Genomic DNA, 26,647 nt, shown 5'->3' on the forward strand with positions numbered 1-26,647 from the left:
CCGCAACAACTGAGACAACAACTATCACAGCCGACGCCACAACTTCGACAGTCACCAGCACCGAAGGAACAACGGTCTCTGATACTACTGATAATACACTGTCCAGCACCGATGGAACAACTGTTTCTCAAACTACTGGCACAACAGCTGAGACAACGACCGGCACAGCCCCAGTCCTTACATCGCCAGAGATAAGGACTGAAGGTACAACTGTCTTTAAGACTACTGATACTACGCTGTCTAGCACCGAAGGTACAACCGTCTCTCAGACTACTGATACAACTCAGTCCAGCACTAAAGGAACAACTGTTTCTCAAACTACTGGCACTACAGCTGAGACAACAACTGGCACAGATCCAGTCATTACATCCGCAGAGATAAGCACTGAAGGTACAACTGTCTCTCAGACTACTGATACTACACTGTTTAGCACCGAAGGTACAACCGTCTCTCAGACTACTGATACAACTCTGTCCAGCACTAAAGGAACAACTGTTTCTCAAACTACTGCCGCAACAACTGAGACAACAACTATCACAGCCGCAGCCACAACTTCGACAGTGACCAGCACCGAAGGTACAACGGTCTCTCAGACTACTGATAATACACTGTTCAACACCGACGGAACAACTGTTTCTCAAACTACTGGCACTACAACTGAGACAACGACTGTCACAGCCGCAGCCACAACTTCGACAGTGACCAGCACCGAAGGTACAACGGTCTCTCAGACTTCTGATAGTACACTGTCCAGCACCGACGGAACAACTGTTTCTCAAACTACTGTCACAACAGCTGAGACAACGACCGGCACAGCCCCAGTTATAACATCACCAGAGATAAGCACTGAAGGTACAACTGTCTTTCAGACTACTGATACTACGCTGTCCAGCACCGAAGGTACAACCGTCTCTCAGACTACTGATAAAACACTGTCCAGCACCGACGGAACAACTGTTTCTCGAACTACTGGCACAACAGCTGAGACAACGACCGGCACAGCCCCAGTCCTAACATCGCCAGAGATCAGCACTGAAGGTACAACTGTCTTTCAGACTACTGATACTACGCTGTCCAGCACCGAAGTTACAACCGTCTCTCAGACTACTGATACAACTCAGTCCAGCACTAAAGGAACAACTGTTTCTCAAACTACTGGCACTACAGCTGAGACAACAACTGGCACAGATCCAGTCATAACATCCGCAGAGATAAGCACTGAAGGTACAACTGTCTCTCAGACCACTGATACTACGTTGTCCAGCACCGAAGGTACAACCGTCTCTCAGACTACTGATACAACTCTGTCCAGCACTAAAGGAACAACTGTTTCTCAAACTACTGCTGCAACAACTGAGACAACAACTATCACAGCCGACGCCACAACTTCGACAGTCACCAGCACCGAAGGAACAACGGTCTCTGATACTACTGATAATACACTGTCCAGCACCGACGGAACAACTCTTTCTCAAACTACTGGCACAACAGCTGAGACAACGACCGGCACAGCCCAAGTCCTAACATCGCCAGAGATAAGCACTGAAGGTACAACTGTCTTTAAGACTACTGATACTACGCTGTCCAGCACCGAAGGTACAACCGTCTCTCAGACTACTGATACAACTCAGTCCAGCACTAAAGGAACAACTGTTTCTCAAACTACTGGCACTACAGCTGAGACAACAACTGGCACAGATCCAGTCATAACATCCGCAGAGATAAGCACTGAAGGTACAACTGTCTCTCAGACTACTGATACTACGCTGTCCAGCACCGACGGAACAACTGTTTCTCAAACTACTGGCACAACAGCTGAGACAACGACCGGCACAGCCCCAGTCCTAACATCGCCAGAGATCAGCACTAAAGGTACAACTGTCTCTCAGACTACTGATACTACGCTGTCCAGCACCGAAGGTACAACCGTCTCTCAGACTACTGATACAACTCAGTCCAGCACTAAAGGAACAACTGTTTCTCAAACTACTGCCGCAACAACTGAGACAACAACTATCACAGCCGACGCCACAACTTTGACAGTGACCAGCACCGAAGGTAAAACGGTCTCTCAGACTACTGATACAACTCTGTCCAGCACTAAAGGAACAACTGTTTCTCAAACTACTGGCCCAACAGCTGAGACAACAACTATCACAGCCGCAGCCCCAACTTCGACAGTGACCAGCACCGAAGGTACAACGGTCTCTCAGACAACTGATAATACACTGTCCAGCACCGATGAAACAACTGTTTCTCAAACTACTGGCACTACAACTGAGACAACGACTGTCACAGCCGCAGCCACAACTTCGACAGTGACCAGCACCGAAGGTACAACGGTCTCTCAGACTTCTGATAGTACACTGTCCAGCACCGACGGAACAACTGTTTCTCAAACTACTGTCACAACAGCTGAGACAACGACCGGCACAGCCCCAGTTATAACATCACCAGAGATAAGCACTGAAGGTACAACTGTCTTTCAGACTACTGATACTACGCTGTATAGCACCGAAGGTACAACCGTCTCTCAGACTACTGATAAAACACTGTCCAGTACCGACGGAACAACTGTTTCTCGAACTACTGGCACAACAGCTGAGACAACGACCGGCACAGCCCCAGTCCTAACATCGCCAGAGATCAGCACTGAAGGTACAACTGTCTTTCAGACTACTGATACTACGCTGTCCAGCACCGAAGGTACAACCGTCTCTCAGACTACTCATACAACTCAGTCCAGCACTAAAGGAACAACTGTTTCTCAAACTACTGGCACTACAGCTGAGACAACAACTGGCACAGATCCAGTCATAACATCCGCAGAGATAAGCACTGAAGGTACAACTGTCTCTCAGACCACTGATACTACGTTGTCCAGCACCGAAGGTACAACCGTCTCTCAGACTACTGATACAACTCTGTCCAGCATTAAAGGAACAACTGTTTCTCAAACTACTGCCGCAACAACTGAGACAACAACTATCACAGCCGACGCCACAACTTCGACAGTCACCAGCACCGAAGGAACAACGGTCTCTGATACTACTGATAATACACTGTCCAGCACCGATGGAACAACTGTTTCTCAAACTACTGGCACAACAGCTGAGACAACGACCGGCACAGCCCCAGTCCTTACATCGCCAGAGATAAGGACTGAAGGTACAACTGTCTTTAAGACTACTGATACTACGCTGTCCAGCACCGAAGGTACAACCGTCTCTCAAACTACTGATACAACTCAGTCCAGCACTAAAGGAACAACTGTTTCTCAAACTACTGGCACTACAGCTGAGACAACAACTGGCACAGATCCAGTCATTACATCCGCAGAGATAAGCACTGAAGGTACAACTGTCTCTCAGACTACTGATACTACACTGTTTAGCACCGAAGGTACAACCGTCTCTCAGACTACTGATACAACTCTGTCCAGCACTAAAGGAACAACTGTTTCTCAAACTACTGCCGCAACAACTGAGACAACAACTATCACAGCCGCAGCCACAACTTCGACAGTGACCAGCACCGAAGGTACAACGGTCTCTCAGACTACTGATAATACACTGTTCAACACCGACGGAACAACTGTTTCTCAAACTACTGGCACTACAACTGAGACAACGACTGTCACAGCCGCAGTCATAACATCGCCAGGGATAAGCACTGAAGGTACAACTGTCTTTCAGACTACTGATACTACGCTGTCCAGCACCGAAGGTACAACCGTCTCTCAGACTAGTGATACAACTCTGTCCAGCACTAAAGGAACAACTGTTTCTCAAACTACTAGCGCACCTGCTGAGACAACAACTATCACAGCCGCAGCCACAACTTCGACAGTGACCAGCACCGAAGGTACAATGGTCTCTCAGACTACTGATGATACACTGTCCAGCACCGATGAAACAACTGTTTCTCAAACTACTGGCACTACAGCTGAGACAACGGTTGTAACAGCCGGAGACACTACTTCGCCATTGACCAGCACCGAAGGCAGAAATTTTTCCGAGACTACGAATACTTCGCAGTCCACCACCGAAGGTACCAGAGTCTCCCCGACTACGGGCACAACAGCTGAGACGACGACTGACACAGCCGCAGTCACAACATCACCAGAGACAAGCACCGAAGGTACAACGGTCTCTCAGAGTACTAATACTACGCAGTCCAGCACCGATGGTACAACAATCACTCAGACTACTGATACTATACTGTCCAGCACCGAAGGAACAACTGTTTCTCAAACTACTGCCGCAACAACTATCACAGCCGCAGCCCCAACTTCGACAGTGACCAGAACCGAAGGTACAACTGTCTCTCAGACAACTGATAATACACTGTCCAGCACCGATGAAACAACTGTTTCTCAAACTACTGGCACTACAACTGAGACAACGAGTGTCACAGCCGCAGCCACAACTTCGACAGTGACCAGCACCGAAGGTACAACGGTCTCTCAGACTACTGATAATACACTGTCCAGCACCGACGGAAGAACTGTTTCTCAAACTACTGGCACTACAGCTGAGACAACAACTGGCACAGCCCAAGTCATAACATCCGCAGAGATAAGCACTGAAGGTATAATTGTCTCTCAGACTACTGATACTACGCTGTCCAGCACCGAAGGTACAACCGTCTCTCAGACTACTGATACAACTCTGTCCAGCACTAAAGGAACAACTGTTTCTCAAACTGCTGCCGCAACAACTATCACAGCCGCAGCCACAACTGAGACAGTGACCAGCACCGAAGGTACAACGGTCTCTCAGACTACTGATAATACACTGTTCAGCACCGACGGAACAACTGTTTCTCAAACTACTGGTACTACAGCTGAGACAACGACCGGCACAGCCCCAGTCATAACATCGCCAGGGATAAGCACTGAAGGTACAACTGTCTTTCAGACTACTGATACTACGCTGTCCAGCACCGAAGGTACAACCGTCTCTCAGACTACTGATACAACTCTGTCCAGCACTAAAGGAACAACTGTTTCTCAAACTACTGGCGCAACACCTGAGACAACAACTATCACAGCCGCAGTCACTACATCACCAGAGACAAGGACCGAAGGTACAACGGTCTCTCAGATTACTAATACTACGCAGTCCACTACCGAAGCTTCAACCATCACTCATACAACTGATACTACGCTGTCGACCACCGAAGGTACGACCGTCTCTCAGACTACTTATACTACACTGTCAAGCACCGAAGGAACCAGTGTCTCTGAGACTACTGACACTACAGGGGAGACAACGTCTATAACAACAACAGCCTCTTCATCACCAGTATTAAGTACCGAAGGTTCAACTGTCTCTCAAACTACGGGCACTACAGCTGAGACAACGACTGACACAGCCGCAGTCACTACATCAACAGAGACAAGCACCGCAGGTACAACCTTCACTCAGAATACTGATACTACACTGTCCAGCACCGACGGATCAATTGTTTCTCGAACTACGGGCACTACAGCTGAGACAACGACTAACACAGCCGCAGTCACTACATCACCAGAGACAAGCACCGAAGGTACAACGGTCTCTCAGAGTACTAATACTACGCAGTCGACCACCGAAGGTACAACCGTCACTCAGACTACTTATACTACACTGTCAAGCACCGAAGGAACCAGTGTCTCTCAGACTACTGACACTACAGGTGAGACAACCTCTATAACAGCAACAGCCTCATCATCACCAGTATTAAGTACCGAAGGTTCAACTGTCTCTCATACTACGGGCACTTCAGCTGAAACAACGACTGGCATAGCCACATCCACAACTTCGCAAGTGACTAGCACCGACGGCACAGCTGTTTCCAAGACTACTCATACTACACTATCCAGTTCCGAAGGTACAACTGTCACTCAGATTATTGGCACCACAGCTGAGACAACGACTGGCACAGCTGCAGTCTCTACATCGTCAGAGACAAGCACCGAAGGTACAACTGTCTCTCAGACTACTGATACAACGCTGTCGACCGCCGAAGTTACGACCGTCTCTCAGATTACTGATACTACATTGTCCAGCACCGAAGGAACAACTGTTTCTCAAACAACTGGCACAACAGCTGAGACAACGATTATCACAGCCGCAGCCACAACTTCGCCAGTGACCAGCACCAAAGGCACAACTGTCTCTCAGACTATTGATACTACGCATTTTACCACCGAAAGAACCACAGTCTCTCCGACTAGGGGCACAACAGCTGAGACAACGACTGGCACAGCCGTAGTCACTTCATCGCCAGAGACAAGCATCGAAGGTACAACGGTCTCTCAGACTACTGATACTACGCTGTCCACCACCGAAGGTACCGCGGTATCTCAGACTACTTATACTACGCTGTTCACCACCGAAGGTACAACTGTCTCTAAGACTACTGGCACTATAGCTGATACAACGACTGTCACAGTCCCAGTCACTACATCGCCAGTGACCAGCACCGAAAGTACCACTGTATTGAAGACTACAGGCATTATAGCTGAGATGACGACTGCAACAACCGGAGCCATTACCTCTCCAGTGACCAGCACCGAAGGTACCACTGTATTTAAGACTACTGGCACTATAGCTAAGGCGACAACTGTAACAACCGCAGTCAGTATCTCGCCAGTGACCAGCCCCGAAAGTACAACTGTCTCTCAGACAAGCATAGATACTACACTGGCTGGAACTTCATCATCGACAGCAGTGCCTACAACAGGACCTCATGTTACAATACCGACTACCGAATCCACAGCTGTTAGCATAGGTATTTTATCTATCAAGTTATAAGCTCTATGTGGGATTTTTTTTAAAATTCTGCATTTAAAACAAATAAAAAACTAAGTGTTTTGTTATACTAATATTCGCATATTGTTTTAATTTTTTATGACAAATTTCTGGTACTTTTAGTAGGGGGTTAATTACGCAGCTTTTATATTGCAAATATACAATTTCAATTTGACATAAAAATAATTAGAAAAATAATAATAATAATTTGAAATTGGATTCAATTACAACAACAATAAAGAAGAGCAGGTCTTGCATTTTCTTCCTATGAGCCTTACACACTTTTACAGATTGTTTTTTATTAATTGTGAGAAATTCCCAATTGATCGTTTTAGATCTGTTAAGTTTTGGTGCTTCAGCCAAAGACCAGAAAGGAGATTTAGGTGATGATGTTGAAGTTGCCAGCATTTACAACCCTGTGGGTTTGACATGCAACTGTGATATATATAATCAGGTTTATGTGAGTATCTTCTTTAAATAGAAAATTATTATATGTTCAATTGAGTGTTTGTTGCGCCTCCAGTGCTATCTTACACGATGATTACATTGCGTCTCGTATCTTCCTGGTGTTCCGTTTTTAACTAAGGATAAATGTAGAAGCAGCAAATCACAATTTTACTATAGTTGTCTAGTCATGATATAATTAAAAACCAAAACTGACTTTTTCTCAATGTTCTTATCACTTATTTGCTTTAAAAGTATTATTTCATATCACTGATGACTGTAAAAATATATCCTGTTAATATATATTCTGCATTTATTTAGTTTGGTAACAATTTTAGTTTAAATTTCGTATATCTTCACCGTTAACACATTAAAGTTTATGTCTATTGGTCGTCCTGTATCAAATATGAAAGAAATATTTGTCACTGGATTTTAATCAAACAGCAATCATATATTTTTAAGAGATTATCAGTAAAACGTTCCAGAAAATTTAAGGATATGAAATAGTTGGTATAAATTTTCCATGATTAAAATGTTTTACAATGTTTGATACAAAAATGCACTTTATTTGAGAAACATAAGTTTATGGTATACTTTTTTTGGGAAAAATACAGAAAATCATTTGATTTCTTCAAAAAGGGGATATAACTTTGGCATTTAATTTCACAACATGTGTTATTGAAATATCTATTTTTTTATATAGCAAGAGAATAAGCACGTTTTTTTTTTTTTTTTTTTTTTTTTTTTTATCTTTTAAGTGTTTAAGAAGTTATCTTGCAAGTTATTTCAAAATTATGTAGTTTAGTTTTCTGTTCACATAATACTACTGTTTCCGTTATAATCCTTACATAATAAGAGATAAATGCGCCACGTTTTACCATAATATTATTGGGGAACTGCATTTTAGCAAAGCACAAAATTAAACATTTTCATCCTATCAGAATAGAAATAGACCTTCATTTTTCTGTTACAAGGAAATGGGACTAATCGAAAATCCTGGATTCAATTTTAAAATAATACGCTGCCAGATGATTATATAAATCAAGTTATATATCAACTGTAAACACTGTATATTTTTTTATTGCAGATTTACTCTAATGGGTACATAACGTTGGATTCGCAATATTCTTCGAACATCCCAAGATCATTTCCTTCAAGCTATACCAGTGGAGTCAAGATGCTAGCCCCATTTTGGGCTGACGTCATAACTAATGCATATACAAATGTATGGTACCATTTTTACAACAAGTTCGATCCGGACACTTCCACGGCGACCTTTCTACACAACATCACAAATTTATTAACAAACAATTACCCTAACAGCGAGGAGGTTTTGAACTTTGACCCTAATACAGCATTAAAAGTCACTTGGGAAAATGTTTATCCAAATCCAAGTCAAGGAAACACAGAGGTAAGTTGCACGCGAGTTCCCCGATTTTTTAGTAGTAATAAATAAAAGTGTAAGTCCATTTGATGCAACCGGCAGGTCTTTCAGTATTGACATTCATCAGGAACCCTCAGAAAAAACACAATAGATTCCAGACTAAAAGCTGGGTCTGTCAGATGTCCTTATGTGTTACATATAGTGGCGACATTCAGGAAGAAATCCTTGATGTCATTGTGCACAGAAATTGTATCGCTTTCAGTAGTAGTCGTTATTAAAAATTTAAGGTATTTGGAAAACTGTAAACTATTTCTTTGTTTTGACCTTAGATGAGTCTTGACCATGGACACGAAAGTTACAACAGAAATAAAATGTATTCCTCACGGGTAGTAACTTCGTCATATCGAGGATCGTTAAGTACAGTGATTTTGTCATAGTTTGGTTAAGTTGGTCATCGTTCAGTTAGGTTACTTCCCAGAACGATCATTGTCTAATTTCTTTTCAAATGAGCAAATACAAAGCAAATAAGATGTTTGAATCTGTATTATAAGTCAAACGATCTACATTGAAACTGTTGTTTTAAAGACACGGGATAACCAAAATATCGAAATTGCTTTGGTTTGGTTAAGCGATTGACATGGTTCAGTTAAGTGTCTAGAAATTCGTCATGGTTTTGATCAAATTTGTCATGGTTTAGATCCAAATTAATACATATTTGTTTCACGTAAATATTGATAGTTTGTTTGAATGCGCTTGTGGAAAAACGAAGTTACACAATCTACCAATTGACTAAGATGAACAAAATTCTTTTTACCAAAATATGGTGGGCGTACAAACCGTGCATTTATATACATTTTAACTTTTCATGTGTTTCTTAAGATAAAATTTATATAGCCACTGCTCTTTTTGACTGGCATTCGATCAAGTAAGTTACAAAAACACAAAACGTTGTTTCTGTTTCACCTACAATCATTTCTCCGTATGTCCATGATGGACTCTGTCGGAGATATCGTGGGCGGCGTCTCTAGTCAAACGTCTATATTAGTACCAGTGTTTTTCTTTTTTGAAACGGGTTTTGGTATTCTTACCTTGGACATTAACCTTTTCCTCTTATGAAACATGTACGGTAAAAAAATCTTGAGTTTGTTTATTTAAGCAGTATGAGTCATTTCTTTGTTGTAAAGATTAAGTAGCCATCGTTTGATCATTTTTAACATTATGTTTTGAAGATAAAATTTGTATCTTAAATACACTAAGCTACATATTCATGGCAATGTTCAAAAGTTCAAAAAGATGATGATGATGATAGATGGCTGCTTAACGTCCAACGGCAAATTAATATGCATAATCAGGACGAGAACATATTAATATAATATGAATATTTAGTCTGCTTTGTACTAAACCGACACGCTGAGTCGGGTTTTTAAGGTGCTAGTTCACAAGATAACAGTCCGCAAATACCAATTTAAAAGTTTTTGGTTTGACCCGGCCGGGGTTCGAACCCACGACCTCCCGCACTCGAGGCGAACACGCTACCACGAGACCACCGAGGCGGTTGAAAAAAAAATCAAAAAGGAATAGCAAATTGGTGTTGATATAAAAACTAACTGCTTCGAAAATACTAGTTGTCTATTCAAACAAATTTATAACAAAACAATAAACGGAGATTTTGATTATCATTAAAGCATCCACTTTTTCCTTCTTTTTTAATTTTTTTTCTGCTGGTTACCGGTAACAAAGAGCTAATTATGAACCTTTAATTAGTAGTAAAAACATACATTTGTAAGTATGAGTTATATATACTGCTTTGTGGAAATCAAACCAGTTTAAGTGAATGGATCTCTATGAAATTTTACCATAAGGTTCAATACCACAAAAGGAAGATTGGGATTGATTTTGGGGGTTATGGTACCAACAGTTAAGGAATTAGGGGCCAAAAAGGGGCCAAAAATAAGCATTTTTGTAACTTCCAGACATAACTTGTGTGTTAGTGTATGGATCTCTCTGACATTGTACCACAAGGTTCCATATCACAAAGGGAATGCTGGGATAGATTTTGGGGGTAATTGCCTCCAAATTTTAGGAATTAGGGGCCAAAAAGGGGCAAAAAACAAGCATTTTTCTAGTTTCATGACAATAACTTGTGTGTAAGTGTATGGATCTCTCTGACATTGTTCCACAAGGTTCCATATCACAAAGGGAATGCTGGGATTGATTTCGGGGGTAATTGCCTCCAAATTTTAGGAATTAGGGGCCAAAAAGGGGCAAAAAACAAGCATTTTTCTAGTTTCATGACAATAACTTGTGTGTAAGTGTATGGATCTTTATGAAATTGTACTACAAGGTTCCATATCACAAAGGGAAAGCTGGAATTGATTTTGGGGGTAATTTCCCACAACGTTCAGGAATAAGGGGCCAAAAAGGGGCCAACAATAAGCATTTTTCTAGTTTCCAGACAATAACTTGTTCAAGTGTATGGATCTCTCTGAAATTGTACTGCAAGGTACCATACCACAAAGGAAAGGCTGGGATTGATTTTGGGGTTAAATCCCTAGAAATTTGAGGAATTAGGGGTCATAAAGGGGCAAAAAACAAGCATTTTTCTAGTTTCAGGACAATAACTTGTGTGCAAGTGTATGGATCTTTATGAAATTGTACTGCAAGGTTCCATATCACAAAGGGAAAGCTGGGTTTGAGTTTGGGGTTAAATCCCTAGAAATTTGAGGAATTAGGGGCCAAAAAGGGGCCAAAAAATAAGCATTTTTCTAGTTTCCAGACAATAACTTTTGTTCAAGTGTATTGATCTCCCTGAAATTGTACAGTAATCATACATGTGAACCTCCCGAAGGGAATACAATAATCCCGTTTTCAGGGGTCTCCTCCCGACCTCCCGTTGAAGACAAAAAAATCCTGTGTATGAAATATTTCATGAATGAAAAATTTCAGCCCAACATATCTGGTGTAACTGACATTACCTGAAGTTATATTTTACCTGTAAATCAATTAACATGATAATTATATGGCTTCACTTGTCACCTTGGGTGTCAAACATACTGGTAATCAACGATTTTTACATCAGGCTAACTGCCGTTGTGTAATAAAACTTTGTATATTTATAAATGAATGTTGGGTTACTTCCCTTGATTTATCCTGTTTTAAGTTACTTTCCTTTAAATAATGTAAATTTTTAAAAGAATATAAATAAAATATAAATTGAACAAATAATCATAAAAGGATGGTAATTAAATGATTTTAAATGTCTTAGGACAAATAAAAAAATAATAATTTGAAAATTATTTGAGGGTTCTATACTTCCTTTCAAGGCTTAAATTGAAATTTATATATTAACTATGACCCTTGAATACAGTTTGAATGTGTTACTTATCATGCATTAAAAATCTACTTGCATAAAGATTAAAATAAAAGATCTACTTGCAGATAGATAAGCAAATATTCTGATTGCAATGAATAATGGAAAAAAAGATATGACCTAAAAAATTTAAAGAACATACTTAAAAAGAAGAATGTTAGATTGAACAAGTTGAAAGTTTAAAAAGATTGAGAAAATTTATAAGTACAAGGGTACTATAAACATAATACATTCGGATGGAAAGTTGAAGAAAGCACACTTTAACAGACAATTTCTACAGCACACGGTTACATTTATGACAGAATTTATGTCGATTAAAAACCTCCTGATCTGAGTCCTAATCTCCTGACCAAAATTTCCCAAACTCCTGATCTTAGTTTCACAGTCCATCATATGTACTGCAAGGTACCATACCACAAAGGGAAGGCTGGGATTGTGTTTGAGGGTGATGAATCATAAGGGGGTTCAAAAAATTTTGGGGGGAGGGGGATTTTTTTTTCATTTTTTTTCTTTGAAATTTTCCATTTTAAATTGGTTATTTCTGATTTATATATAAAAGCAAATAATAATGATATCCCTTATGGAAAAATAAGGCTTCTTGCAAATATTTGCGGCAATGTTGCTGCAAATATTTGCGGCAATATTGCTGCAAATATTCATTTTTCGTATGCAAATTAGTTTTCTTGCAAACAGTTGCTGCAACATTGCCGCAACAAATTGCTGCAATATTGCGGCAAATGTTTGCGGGAAAATCAGTAGCTGTGATTGTTGCAGCAATATTGCGGCAAATTCATTAGCTGCAATGTTGCAGCAATATTGCAGGAAAATTAATTTCTTGCAATATTGCAGCAACATTGCAGCAAATCTTTAAACAATTTCAGTTGAAAAAATTAGGAATTGAAAACAAAGCATTTAAAAAAATATGATTTAATAATAAAACAAAAATTTTCTCTGTAATCTATAGGTTGTCGTGTTACATCTGTGTATCTTTTAGTTTCGTTTGTCATTGTACTCGCTGTCCTTAAAGTTGAATTTACTGATTTCAAATACTGCAAAATAAAAGTTGAAGAATTTAGCATATATACATGATATATAAAGAATAACTAAACATTATAAAGATATAAAGTTACTACTATATATTGTAAATTCTGGACTTAAAAAATGAAAATAATACTTTATAAAGAGATCTATAGAGCAAATTTCTGTATTTGTTTTACTTGAAGGGTCAATGTCTAAAAGAAATTGTCAAGTACGTCCTTCTAGAAATTGCATGTTTTTCAAATTTCTGGATCTGCAACTGATATATATAATTGTAGAATACATTTAACCTCATGCCAGTACTAGGTTGTTATCGCTTTTTTTAATATTTGTTTTTCATTGAACTATAACATAATTGGTCTTGTTTATTTTTTTAAATTTTGATTTTGGTGTTTAGTCATGTTTAAGTTGTGTATATAAAAGATATATTTTGTTGTCATTTGTTGATAGTGTTATGTTTATCTTTTTAATACTGGTTAATGAAATCATTACAGTGTGTACTGGCTGGTCATTATCGCGTATGATACGATTTTGACACGCCTACATAGCTTATGAATATGCATGACTATAGATAAGAACAGCACGTGTAGCCATAGACTGGGAGTCGTAGATTTGTAATATAACTGTACATATGTAGTTTTGAGAATATAGAATAGATACAAAAATATTGTTTTTAATATTAATAATCCGAGCGAGTAGAATCACGGATCTATCATGGTGGAGGACCTAAATTATATATATTAATATTGTGACTTTAATTTTAAATGTTTACATGAATAACATACACAAACAATTATCGAAAATTGAGGAACTTCCGTATATAAACAATAATTTAAAAAGTGTTCCGGTTGTTTTATCTGACAGCAAAGGTCGATGTTTACAAGAGCAACTTAATTTCCGAAATTCAATTAAATGGTGTTATAAATCGGGAGCTACTACAAAGGAACAGTTTAATTTTTTTGAAGCAAAATTTAGCAGAACTTGTAAAACAGTATCATTATTTAATGAGAACTTATGATTTTTTTTTAATTGGGTGTATATTAAAGTACAATTAGTATTTACTTAGAGATTGTTTCAGATTTTTTTTTATTTTGTTATTAATAATTTTTATATATAAAGATTTCATTTACCAGTAAGAAATTTTTAGAAATTTCTAATTTGTGGGCGGGGATGTTATGTTTATCTTTTTAATACTGGTTAATGAAATCATTACAGTGTGTACTGGCTGGTCTTTTTCGCGTATGATACGATTTTGACACGCCTACATAGCTTATGAATATGCATGACTATAGATAAGAACAGCACGTGTAGCCATAGACTGGGAGTCGTAGATTTGTAATATAACTGTACATATGTAGTTTTGAGAATATAGAATAGATACAAAAATATTGTTTTTAATATTAATAATCCGAGCGAGTAGAATCACGGATCTATCAATAGATGTCTTATTGGCAGTCAAACCACAGATCTCTAATTTAATACCAAACTGCTTTTATTAGAAGATTTCTTGTTTTAATTTAAGTAATACTTTCTAAAACAATTTTTTTTATTGTTTTAAAAAGATTTAAAAAATATCTCAAGTCTTACACAATTTTAATAATATTTATGTGCATAAATCTATTGTCTAATATTTTTCTCGACTCTAATGTTAAGAAGACACTTTAAATATCACTATTCTGAACTATAAGAGCATGCACTTATTCAAAATGGTGGACATTCAAATCTATTGTACTTACCAAAAGATGTTATCCAAAATATGTGTAAACACCAATCTTCCTAAATCCAAGAGTCATGTCATCTGAAGGCTACATCTGCACTATCCAGTGTCAATAGAATTAATTGGAACTTTTGGATCTAAATCCATTGTAAAATTCATATTTTGTTCATGATAGACGACATCTTTGTTTGTTGTATGAATGTTCAAATTGTCCAGTTCAAATTTTGAATTTGTTGATCGAGGTTGTTTAGGGTATTGTGACAGTGTGATCCCTTTGAAATTTGCCCCTAATAATACATTTTAATTGCTTAAATCTTGAATATTTGATATATATTATAATAAAAAGATAATTATCTATTTTATATTTTTTCATCTTTGATGTTATAAGTTATAATGGAAATATATATAAGAAAAATGTTCTACCCTTAATTTGGCCTCAAACTCTGTGTACATTAATTTATAATACTTCCTGTCTTTGCCACTACACAGAGATAAATAGAAGATAGATGGCACATTACATTTCTATCACCAGCTCATATTACTAATTGAGATGAGAAAGAGGGCATGCAAATAATGTGTGTATACATAATTTTAAAATAATGATACTAGAAATTAAACAAAATGCAACCTGCAGGTGAGGCTAAATTCATTTGATTGAAAATATAAAAATAAAAATATTGTTCACAAAAAAGTGACAAAAATTAAAAACATATAATATATAGAACAAAAATTATTATGTCTCAATTATTTAGATTAAACTTGTTGAAATAAATACCAAAGTATTCTTGAAATTCTTTCTTGTTACAAAATATCATATAAATGTGATGTACAGTTTAGGAATTGCATGTTTATAAGCATTGTTATTTGAAGATTTTTTTAAAATGAATTATTCAAATATCCTGATATTTATGAGTAAAATGAAGTATGACGATAGTAAATGTAGATAATTACAAGTATCCAAATATTCAAAGAAACGTGGCGTAATGAACCTTAAATCTTAAAAAATAATCATACGTAATATTTTAATATGTTTGAAATATTGGTGCAAACTATCATGTCTGACGTTTTTAAAGAAATGTTTCTTGCAAAGTTGTTGCAAATAGTTATTCCTTAAACAATAAAAGAAAAGGTTCCTGCAACATTCTAGCAAACAAACTCTTTCTTGCAACATTGCAGCAAACTTGCTGCAATTTTCTTGCAAACAAATTTTGTTGCAGTAACATTGTGAGAATGTTGCAGGTAGCTGCAACAACCTGCAACTTTCTTGCAAACACTTCTTGCAAACAAATTTGTTTGCCGCAATATTGCAGCTATATTGTTGCAATGTTGCAGCAAACTTTTCATTTCTGTAAGGGATGGTTTGAATAGATAAATTCAAAATTTTTAAGTTCTTAGACCACATTCATTCTGTGTCAGAAACCTATGCTGTGTCAAATATTTAATTACAATCCAAATTCAGTGCTGTATTAAGCTTGAATGTTGTGTCCATACTTGCCCCAACTGTTCAGGGTTCGACCTCTGCGGTCGTATCAAGCTGCGCCCCAGCGAAGCATTTTATTTGAACATGAAATACACTTAATAAGGTATATAAATCTGCAGTTGAAGCTGCGCGAGTTGTAGACCGAATAATCTGTCTCTTGTCACAGTGGCTACTTTTGTCATTTCATATTTTCTTTTTATCATTTGGCTATTTATAATTTTTTTTTTTTTTTTTTTGTGTCCACACGGTATGATAAAAAGAAAATATGAAATGACAAAAGTAGCCACACAAGAGACAGATTATTCGGTCTACGCGAGGTGTATTTTATGAATGAGTTACACCGGTTGATCCGAGATTAACTTCATTCAATTCACGACAATTTAGTGAATTGGGGTTTCACTTTTATGTCCTGACGATTGTCCTGACCGATATGAAAATGCTAATTACTTTTTTATTACGGGAAGGATTTACTTTAAATTTGGAATCAAGCAAGATGACAGCATTTATTTAATAAATACAAGAAAAAAATTGAAAAAAATATTTTTAAGAGTTAGAAGACTTGACCTGACCAACTTTGACTTTGTACTGACTAATGTTTGACCGATATGAAAATGCTAAATACTTTTTTTATTATGATAAGGATCTACTTCAAATTTGGAACCAAGCATGATGACAACATTTCTATAATAAATACATGAAAAAAAATTAAAAAAAATAATTTTAAGAGTTAGAAAACTTGACCTGGCCAACGTCAACTTTGTACTGACTAATGTCATGACCGATATGAAACTGCAAAAAACTTTGAGAGTGCTAATTTCATGATGCAATTTTCCATATAATTAAAGTTTTGATTACCTTTGAAATATTGTTTTCCAATTTGTTTATGATAAGTATAAAAAAAAACGTTATAATGCGACCTGGTTTCAAATAAGAAGTCAATCATATCCATAATGAAAAAAGTATTAGCACTTTTATACGGTTCACGGCAAAGTCGATGTTGATCAGGTCAAGTTTTTTTCAAGGAAAACTTGTATGTTGGAGTTGAAATTAATTCAATTCAAAGTTTTATTTTGAGTAGATATTCAGTAAACTATAGTGAGCTTTTCAAATCAATGACATTTAAAAGTTAAAAGCATCATGAGTTTCAGTCATATTTTAGGAAATTTGCCCATTTGTTTTAGAATATTTAATAGTCTTGATGCCTTTTTACATATTTCAGATATATGACCCTTAAACGTGTTAAAGCTTAAGTCCTAATTATAGTTGCTCACAGAAGTTTAACATCTTCTTCACATTTGTTTTTATGCCCTGCCAAGTGGCGTGGGCAGTAAGGTTTAGGCAGATTCCATAAAACAAAAGGAAATGTTTGTCAAAATGAACAAATAAATAAAAATAATACTAACTGTTATTTAAATGATAATTTGTGAATATTCTAATGTATAATAATGTTAAATGAAGCAAGAAGACCAATTATTGGGTATGATTGTTTCCATTTAAAGTAGAAATGATCAAAACAAGTTGCAAAAATGCTAAATTTTTGTCAGAATTACTTCCCCTTTTTGACACAAGGTTATGATGACACTGGTATAATGGTTTTTATTAGTGTAGTTTGATTATTCAAACATCCCTGTTTCCAAATCTATTGCTTTTTTTTAGTCAAAAACAACTGTGATATAATTTTTTAATACAACCGCAAATAAATTTGCGTTCACGTTGACGTCGTCCAAAGACATTTGGTTTCAGGACAATAACTTAAGTTTAAGTGTATGGATCTCTATGAAATTTAACCAAAAGGTTCAATACCACAAAAGGAAGGTTGGGATTGTTTTTGGGGGTGATGGTCCCAACCGTTTAGGAATTAAGGGCCAAAAAGGGGCCCAAAACAAGCATTTTTCTAGTTACAGGACAATAACTTGTGTATAAGTATTTTGATTGCTCTGAAATTGTACCACAAGTAGAAGGTTGGGATTCATTTTGGGGGTAATTGCCCAAACCGTTCAGGAATTAGGGGCCAAAACAAGCATTTTTCTAGTTTTCAGACAATAACTTGTGTTTAAGTGTATGGATGTTTCTTAGATTTTAGCACATTTTACCAAAAGAAAAAAAATTAGGGGGGTGGTCAATTTTTTCCCTCAAGATTTAAGAAATTATCAATTTTCCAAAAAAAAAAATTGGGGTTTACCATTTTGTTTTACTAATTCTTTATATATACTGTAAATTCAGAAATTATTGCGTGCATTTATTATTGCGATTTTGTCATTTTAGACTAAAATGCGATTCTAATTTTTGCGATATTGACAAAAATCCTGTTTAATTCATATAAAATATTTCAAAATGCGAGTTTAAATTATTGCGATTATAACCCTGTCGCATTTTTCGCAATAATAAAAACATCGCAATAATTTCTGTATTTACAGAAGTCTGAAAACAGATTTACCAAGTATTGCGCAACAGCACAGTGTATTGCACAACAGCAAGAAATCTTCCCCCAACTGTTCAGGGTTGGACCTCTGCGGTCGTATCCAGCTGCGCTCGGCAAAGCACACTTATTAAAATTTCAAATACCTTGCTTTATAGCTGCTTGTCTGTCAATAAATCTTCTGATAGCAACATGTTGGTAAAATCTTGCCACATTATTGTAGGTACTTATATAAGCCTGTTATAAAACTGTTCTCATAATGTACATTAAACAAACACATGTTGGATCTTTCAATAACTTTATTTAATCAATAGTTTTAACAAATATGTTGCTAACATAAGTTCTGTCAAACTTGTTGTCTTGTGTTAGCAACATTTGGATATGCTACAAATTAGAGTTATCGGTCCTGGGGTGAAATCTTAAATGTCAGACTGCGGTATTTTCCAGGAGTTTTAAAAAAGACTATCAACTGGGATAAGATCTCTAATGTTAGTTAAAAAATCCAAATATATATATTGTCTGCCAAATTTATCTTATGTTATATATAATTAGCATCAAGTCTGTCAAAATCTTGTGTTAGCAACACTATTTAGTCTGTCAAATCTTATGTTAGCAGCAATAAAGTCCGTCAAATCTTATGTTAGCAACAATGTTCATTTTTGACAAATCTTACTTTAGCAGCACTGTTCATGTCTGTCAAGTCTTATGTTAGCAATTCCAAGATAATCTTTTTTAAAAGCTATTACAATTCCTTTTTTATTGGTACAGATGTTAAAAAATATTTTATATCAATTTGCCTTTCATTTTTAAGCAAGATATACATCCAAACCTTGAAAATACTGAAGATATCAGGATTGTTCGTGTTGCTAACATAAGAATTTTCTGTTAAAATGTCTGTCCTTTTTCTTATGATAGCAACATTATATTTAACATGTCCTTTATTTAAAAAATATGATGTGAATAGATTTATTTTTTGTCAAAAAGTATTTATATAAGTATAACTTGTATTCCAAAACAGAAGTTCATTGGTGTTGATTAATGCCAAAGATACTTATGGGAATTTTTTAACTTTCTTATAAGGAATCTGCCTTTACCCTTATCCCTACGTACATGTACATCCTGAAATTGGTTTCCATTCTCTATCTTTAGTTTGCCTCAACCAATTGTTATGACAGATCAATGTCGAATTTGGGTGGTCACTGGTGTCACTTTCACCATTCTTGAGTTATGTCCCTTTATAAATGGAAATATTGCTAAATTTGTCGTTCCATACTCTAACTTTACTTTGCCTCAAACAAATGTTATGAATCACCAATCAGATCAAGTCTGAATTTGGGTGGCATCACTTTCAGCATTCTCAAGTTACTAATGTACCCCATTACTGTTAGTTATTGAACAATGAGAGCTCTCAAACCCCTGAGCAATCTCTAATGACAACATACAGAAACAAAGTCATTAACTTTCAAAGAATACAAAACGTCAATAGGTATGAACTTAAGTACATTGACTTGCATATTTATAAGCTGGGGCATTTGTGTCACATGGACACATTCTTTTTTTATTTTCCAATGTCTATAGCCTGTAATATGTCAGGAATAGCCCTCATTAGATTTATCTTAAACCAGTTTATTAGATTTAAACTATCAGATCCTAAAATACAAACAACCTTATCTATATTATTGTTACTTTATAATACAGTGCTATCATCAGTGGTACAGTTGTTCATGTATCAATCAAACTTTTGAAAATGGCATAGTAAATGGACTGATGTGGCATTAAACACAAAAAAGTCATCTATGTCATTTGGTCTCTGGTGGAAAGTTGTCTCATTGGCAATCATACCACATCTTCTTATTTTTATATTCAATTATATTTAATTTTTATGCAAAGGAAGAATTAGCCAAATACTGGCTATAACAATTTGTAATTTTTATCAACAGAATGCAACAGTACAGTTATTGGTGGTATCTGATGGAATCAGTACATACACTGCTTTCATTTATGGAAATATCTATTGGACCTCCAATACAGCCAGGTCCATTTCTGCCTCCTGGCAATGTAGTGAAAATGATGGCTATTACAACCATCCTGCATCATTTGATTTAAATTTCCCATCTGAAATTGTTAGCTCCAGTAACAGCAGTAAGTAAAAGGGTACAATGTACAATACATAAAGGAAAAGGCGAAAAACAAAGTACACATTGAAGATTTTGAAGTTATACTGAGAGTACAGATATTTTTTATTAAAACAGATCCACTTTAATTTAAAAAGTCAGAATAAGGAATTGAATCATTGTTATTTTTACTTTTGAACCAAAGAAGAGTGAAAAATATGAGAAGGGTTATTTGTGTACAGGATATCATGATACATCCAAATTGTGGTTAAGTTGTTTTTGACTTAATGAAAACAGAACAGGGTCTTGGTATATGTCAACCAAACATCAAAAGGAGGGAAAAACCCAAAAAAAACAAACCAAATATAAATTATCTAGAGGTCAATTGTAACATACATTTGTAAGATATTCATTTAAAACCCCAAAATGTAATCTGTATACATACACATTGTATATATTATATTAATTTATCTAAAACTTGGATACATAGTTTGTATTTTTTCTTTCTTTTAGAGACACCAATAAATGGTCTATGGATGTATCGGGTAGACACTTGTACTGATACAAGTGTAAACTATGACAAGTTATGTTATGAATGGCTATCAACTGTAGCTCCAACTTATGAGAGTACACTGAATTCTTATGATGGACTGTTGATAGAATGCCCATGTAACCTGCCACAGGCTAAAAAAGATCCACAATACTACCAGGAAAATGGAACATATTGTTTTTATACACAGTATGCTCCTCTAATTTCTACAGGTGCAAGGGTAAGTGAAATATACTCTAGTGAAATCAAAGTGATTCTATTAAAAAGTAATCTTGGTGGTAAGTTTTCACAGTGAATGTTTGGGATTGTTGGTGATTCACTCTGAAATACCTCTTTCAATAGGTCAAGGTCATAAATCAGAGTGTCTTACATAAACCAGCAAATAACCTGTCACTTTATTTCAAATCGGTTCACTCCACACCATCAAGAGTGATTCTTAACAGTCATCTTGCTGTTCTGCATGACAGTGTTGTAGAAATTCTGAATGCATGTATAAAAATAAGAAAATGTATGATTGCCAATGAGACACTTTGTTACTCTCCACAAGGAACCAAATGACACAGAAATTAACAACTATAGGTCACTGTATGGCCTTCAATAATGAGCAAAGCCTATTCCGCATAGTCAGCTATAAAAGGTCCCGAAATGACAAATGTAAAACAACTCAAACGAGAAAACTAACGGCCTAATTTATGTACAGAATAATGAATGAAAAACAAATATGTTACACAGCAACAAACCACAACCACTGAATTAAAGGCTCCTGACTTTGGACAGGCACATACAGAATGTGGCGGGGTTAAACTAGTTTAAAGAGGCCAACCCTCCCCTAACCTGGGACATATCTTGATATCAGGTTAATGGGTCAATCATGGTTGGTTGACTTATCATGTTTATATCCTTTTCATATTTAACTATCCATAGAACTCACAAATTTGCAATCATCAGAACAATAGGATAAAAATATTGTGTAACTTGCAACATTTGTATCATGATTACAAAATAAATTTGAACCACACATGGTTAAAGTTTTGTAATCATGATGCATTTTTTTTTAAAAACTGCTCTATACAGTATACTAAAGAATTCTTTTGAACTAAACTGCATAGATGTTTGTTTTCGCATACTTGCCTCTATATTTGCATATATTTGTTCCCTAAAGTATAACAGTTGACAGTCAATCAGTCACATTAAGTTAAAATCAATAGATTTATGCCCTAAGATTATGACAATAATTGGGAGCCTTATGTTTTTTGGTCATTCTGTCTGTTGGCCCATTATTTTGTTCATCAGGTATAGGATTAATGTTTAGGTTTAAGGTAATTTACCATGAAGTTGTGGTCTCATTAACTTGACTCTAAGTACCAATGTGAAATTTAAAAACATTATGCTAAATGAGAATTCTACCCAGCTCACTGAAAGTGTGAAAGGGCATGGTTCTCTGTCTACACATATTCTTGTTAATATTCTAAACTTGGAAAAATAAATATTTGTTGAATAAAATAAAATTTAGTGTTGGATTGAATTCTTCATCCCTTAACTTTTAGGCCTAATTTGGATGGATTTTTTGCTACATGCAATTTTTTGTTCAATTACAGAAATGCTGCTACTCTCAAGAAACTTCATCTCTGTTGTTTAACACAGCTGACAGCGGCTACTTGATGTTGTATCATCCACTGAATAATACATTTAATAATCAGGAATATGATATTGATCCTTTCGACAATTGCTGTGTTCTGGGAAGTCTATGTGAAAAGTTTTTCGAAAAGAGAGTTTCAAGCAGTTGTTCTGGTTACACAGCTCCAGATCTTGGTAAGAGATTAAAATGTTAATGCTGTTTGCTTTGAAGCATGATGACTAAAAACAAACCCAAAAATGAATCGTTGTTAGAAAACAAGTTTGTGTAAAATAAGATCAAAGTCAAGTGAAAGTTATTTCTTATATTCTCAAAAATAAAAATTTAATGCTGCAAATACTATTCCATGTATTTAACTATAATTGATAATATGAATTGTTTATCAGGGCTGGGAACAGTATATCTAACGGGAAATGAATCTGATAGGCTTTTCAGTATAAATTTGATAAAATCTCGAACTTTACGAGACTTCGCGAGATTTATGGATTTTGGAAGCAACTGATTGAACTGCTCAATAAATTAACCACATAATTCCAAACGTTCAACTAATACAATGAATTGATAAGTTTTATCATAAAGTAGATATATTTTGTCATATAAAATGACCCATATAAGTGTGATTTATTTGATGTGAAGTGTTTTATAATGGTTTGTGAAATTCGCGGTTACTGGGAATGCCATCAGCGCCATTTTTGATTACCCCATTTGCATTCTGTATATACCCCTCTGTGATGAAATGAATGCGACTATGACAAATTTGAAGTGACAGATTACAAGTTTGATACACTGGCATCACTTATTACTTAGTTTGAATGACATTTAATTGATATTATCAGAAATTATTAAGATAATAGCGAGTACGTATTTTACACATGTCTGTTTCCGCATCGTGTCATTTATTAACTATGACCGGACGATAAAATCGGCTATAATTAGGTAGTGTCAAGTCCTGTTAGTATATATGTTCCTGATCAGGGGTAGAAATAAGTTGCTGTGTCAAAAATGCCAAGTAAGGAAGTTCCGTCAAGTTTACTTTACCAAAAATAAAATTATAATTGATTTTCATGGAAGTATTGTGTTGTGTTCATCCATCCCATATTCTTTCTTTTCCAGTTGATCATTAAATGTGAATAATTTGTCTCACAACAAATCATTTAATATAGAAATCAATTATTTATAAATGGAAAAACTAAATATACAGTGAAAGCTGTCCAATTGAACACCCTCGGGACTTGGTTTTTTGTTCGGTTTTCACAGGTTGTCAGATTGTAGAGGTAAATGGAAGTGGGTAGTTAAAAAGCATTTTGAAACTGACTAACAACACTCACCAAGTGACACAACAGACGACAATTGTGCCATGTTGATTTCAATGTAAAAGATAATAAAATAAATATATGAAACATTTTTTTTTAAATGCAGACATAGAAATCAAACTCAAGTTCATCAGTCAGCTCCTTATTAACAAATAAAAAATGTTGGTATGGTTTATGTACGATCCTTGTATTAAAGTCATCTTCCCGCAAGTCTACATCGTCATCTGATTCAATTACGTTTTCCCCCATAAATTTACTGTTCAAGTCAGATTCCCAATCCCTGTCAAATTCCTATTCCGTAGTTTAATTTTCATGAAAATTGGGTTTCCTTTATCTGCACTCTGTGGTCCTTCGAACTGTTGAACCCCAGACAATTATATTGTACTAAATTGGATACCTGAATGTCATCACCCGGGTCTTCACTCTCATTTGCATTCAATGGGGTCTCTAAAGGGAATCTCAAATTACGAAAACATTGAACCTGGTGTATTTCTTTACGTTTGGGATTGTCACAAACAGTAGCTTTTACCGATCCCATATTTCAAACTAAGATCATTTTTTGAATAATTTGAAATTGCCTCTGAATCTTTAATTAATTCCAATTTGCGATGAAGAGATAGTCCCATTATTTCCCTGCTCCTTTTCGGCTATGAAGTGTTTATCCTTTTTATCCTTTTTTTGTTTCTTGTTATGAATGTCCATTTAAGCACTGTATACATGTACATTTATTTATCATTTATATGCAATTAGTTACAAGCTAATTAGTATATAAAAACAACTCATCATTAAATTAAACTTTTAATATTTCTGCTGACAGGTGAGAAATATCTCTTTGTCAATAGTTTATTATTGTTTTTTGCAGTTTTTGCCATTATATCATAAACTCTAGGAGTTAGGTTAAAGTTAGTAAACATGTGAATTGTAAAAAAAAGATCAACAACACAAAGAATATCTAGAATATGCATATGAAGGTCCTCTAGTAGACTGGCTATTTGTTCACCAGATGAGCAATACAGGCACATCTTAATTTCAAAATGCATATCTATTATCTATAAGTAAAATTAAAAGATATTGAATACAAACAATGCAATAAGATTTTTAAAAGTGTGAGTTATAATTAATGCTATGCTCATCCATTCCCCAGTTTAACTTAATAAAGACATAAAAAAATATACTTGATTGATTAATTGATTTTTTTTTTTTTTTTAATGCCACTTTCAGCATTTTTGGCTATTTCGTGGAGGCCAGTTTTTATTGGTGGAGGAAGCAGTAGAGAACCACGACCTTTGGCCGGAAAAACCGGCAAACCTTGTAAAAAATTATATACTTGACTTTACCATGTTAACAGAAAAAAAGCTTATAATAAAAATGTTTTTATAGGTTTAATGGCTGGTGATCCACATTTCAAAACTCTGGATGGATTTGATTACACTTATAATGGAATAGGAGAATACATGTTATTGAATGTCCACAGCAGTACTGCAAACGAGATATTTAAACTTCAAACAAGGACTATACAAGCTTTGGATAAGAATGAAAAACCTATATCAGCTACGATTTTTGGTGGATTCGCTGCATTGGATGTCACCAGCAATGGGAAATTTCAAGTAGAAATGGATTCTAATCGTGATGGTAAAGTCTGATATTGATGAAATTAAATAATTTTAGACTTAGCAGTGTATAATACATTTGTAATTTACTCTGGCTTTAATACATTTGTAATTTACTCTGGCTTTTCAAAGATCTTTATAATTCCTTAACTTGTACATGCCTTCTTAAATATTTTAGCTTTCAGCTTCATGTAACTTTGTGTGGGATTTGATCACTTTCACAAATTATATTGAAAATGGAACTCAATTGAAAAAATATTATTTTCAAATAAACAATCCCAAATCTTTTAATTTATTAGAATAAGAAGTTCACTGATAACCCTTCAAATTACAGCTCATTTATCTTATGTAAAAGATACAATGAAGTTAGGTTAGCTTGTTTTTTTAGTGGACAATGAAATCAATAATGCTTTTGTTGACTATCATTACAAAGAGCAATATTTGTTTTACAAGCCAATGTTTTTAGCAAAACATTTATCATGGTGACCTTTACATTTCAAAAAGAAATCAGATTAAAAAGAAGAACGTGCTAAAAAAATGTCTTCAGAGGTGTTTCATTTATCCGATGTTCAAGAAAGCATGTTAAATTCATGCCAGTTGATGGAATGTAAACATATTATTGCGATTCCTGTGGGCATGACATGTTATAGAATAATTTCAACAAATACACTTAAGAAAAAAAAAATGCAACTTAAAACACAGATTATTAGGGAGCATCAGAAGGGGCCTGAACTGAACAACATCAACTTCCTAAGTTAGGCCAAAGTTAATTTTC

General features: G+C 35.6%; 1 protein-coding gene across 1 annotated transcript in view; it reads left to right on the forward strand.

The window, feature by feature from the left end:
* LOC127728000 (mucin-16-like) overlaps window positions 1–26,647 on the forward strand; it is a 295,239-nt gene that overhangs the window by 127,919 nt on the left and 140,673 nt on the right. The window contains exons 15-23 of the mRNA XM_052235153.1: window positions 253–2,472; window positions 2,659–3,216; window positions 3,403–6,777; window positions 7,133–7,257; window positions 8,329–8,652; window positions 20,590–20,791; window positions 21,277–21,533; window positions 22,912–23,125; window positions 25,643–25,894. Coding sequence (XP_052091113.1) covers window positions 253–2,472; window positions 2,659–3,216; window positions 3,403–6,777; window positions 7,133–7,257; window positions 8,329–8,652; window positions 20,590–20,791; window positions 21,277–21,533; window positions 22,912–23,125; window positions 25,643–25,894 — 7,527 coding nt within the window. The remainder of the gene's footprint in view (window positions 1–252; window positions 2,473–2,658; window positions 3,217–3,402; window positions 6,778–7,132; window positions 7,258–8,328; window positions 8,653–20,589; window positions 20,792–21,276; window positions 21,534–22,911; window positions 23,126–25,642; window positions 25,895–26,647) is intronic.

This window comes from Mytilus californianus, unplaced genomic scaffold (assembly GCF_021869535.1).
Source record: "Mytilus californianus isolate M0D057914Y unplaced genomic scaffold, xbMytCali1.0.p SCAF_2, whole genome shotgun sequence".
In the NCBI taxonomy this organism is placed as follows: domain Eukaryota; kingdom Metazoa; phylum Mollusca; class Bivalvia; order Mytilida; family Mytilidae; genus Mytilus; species Mytilus californianus.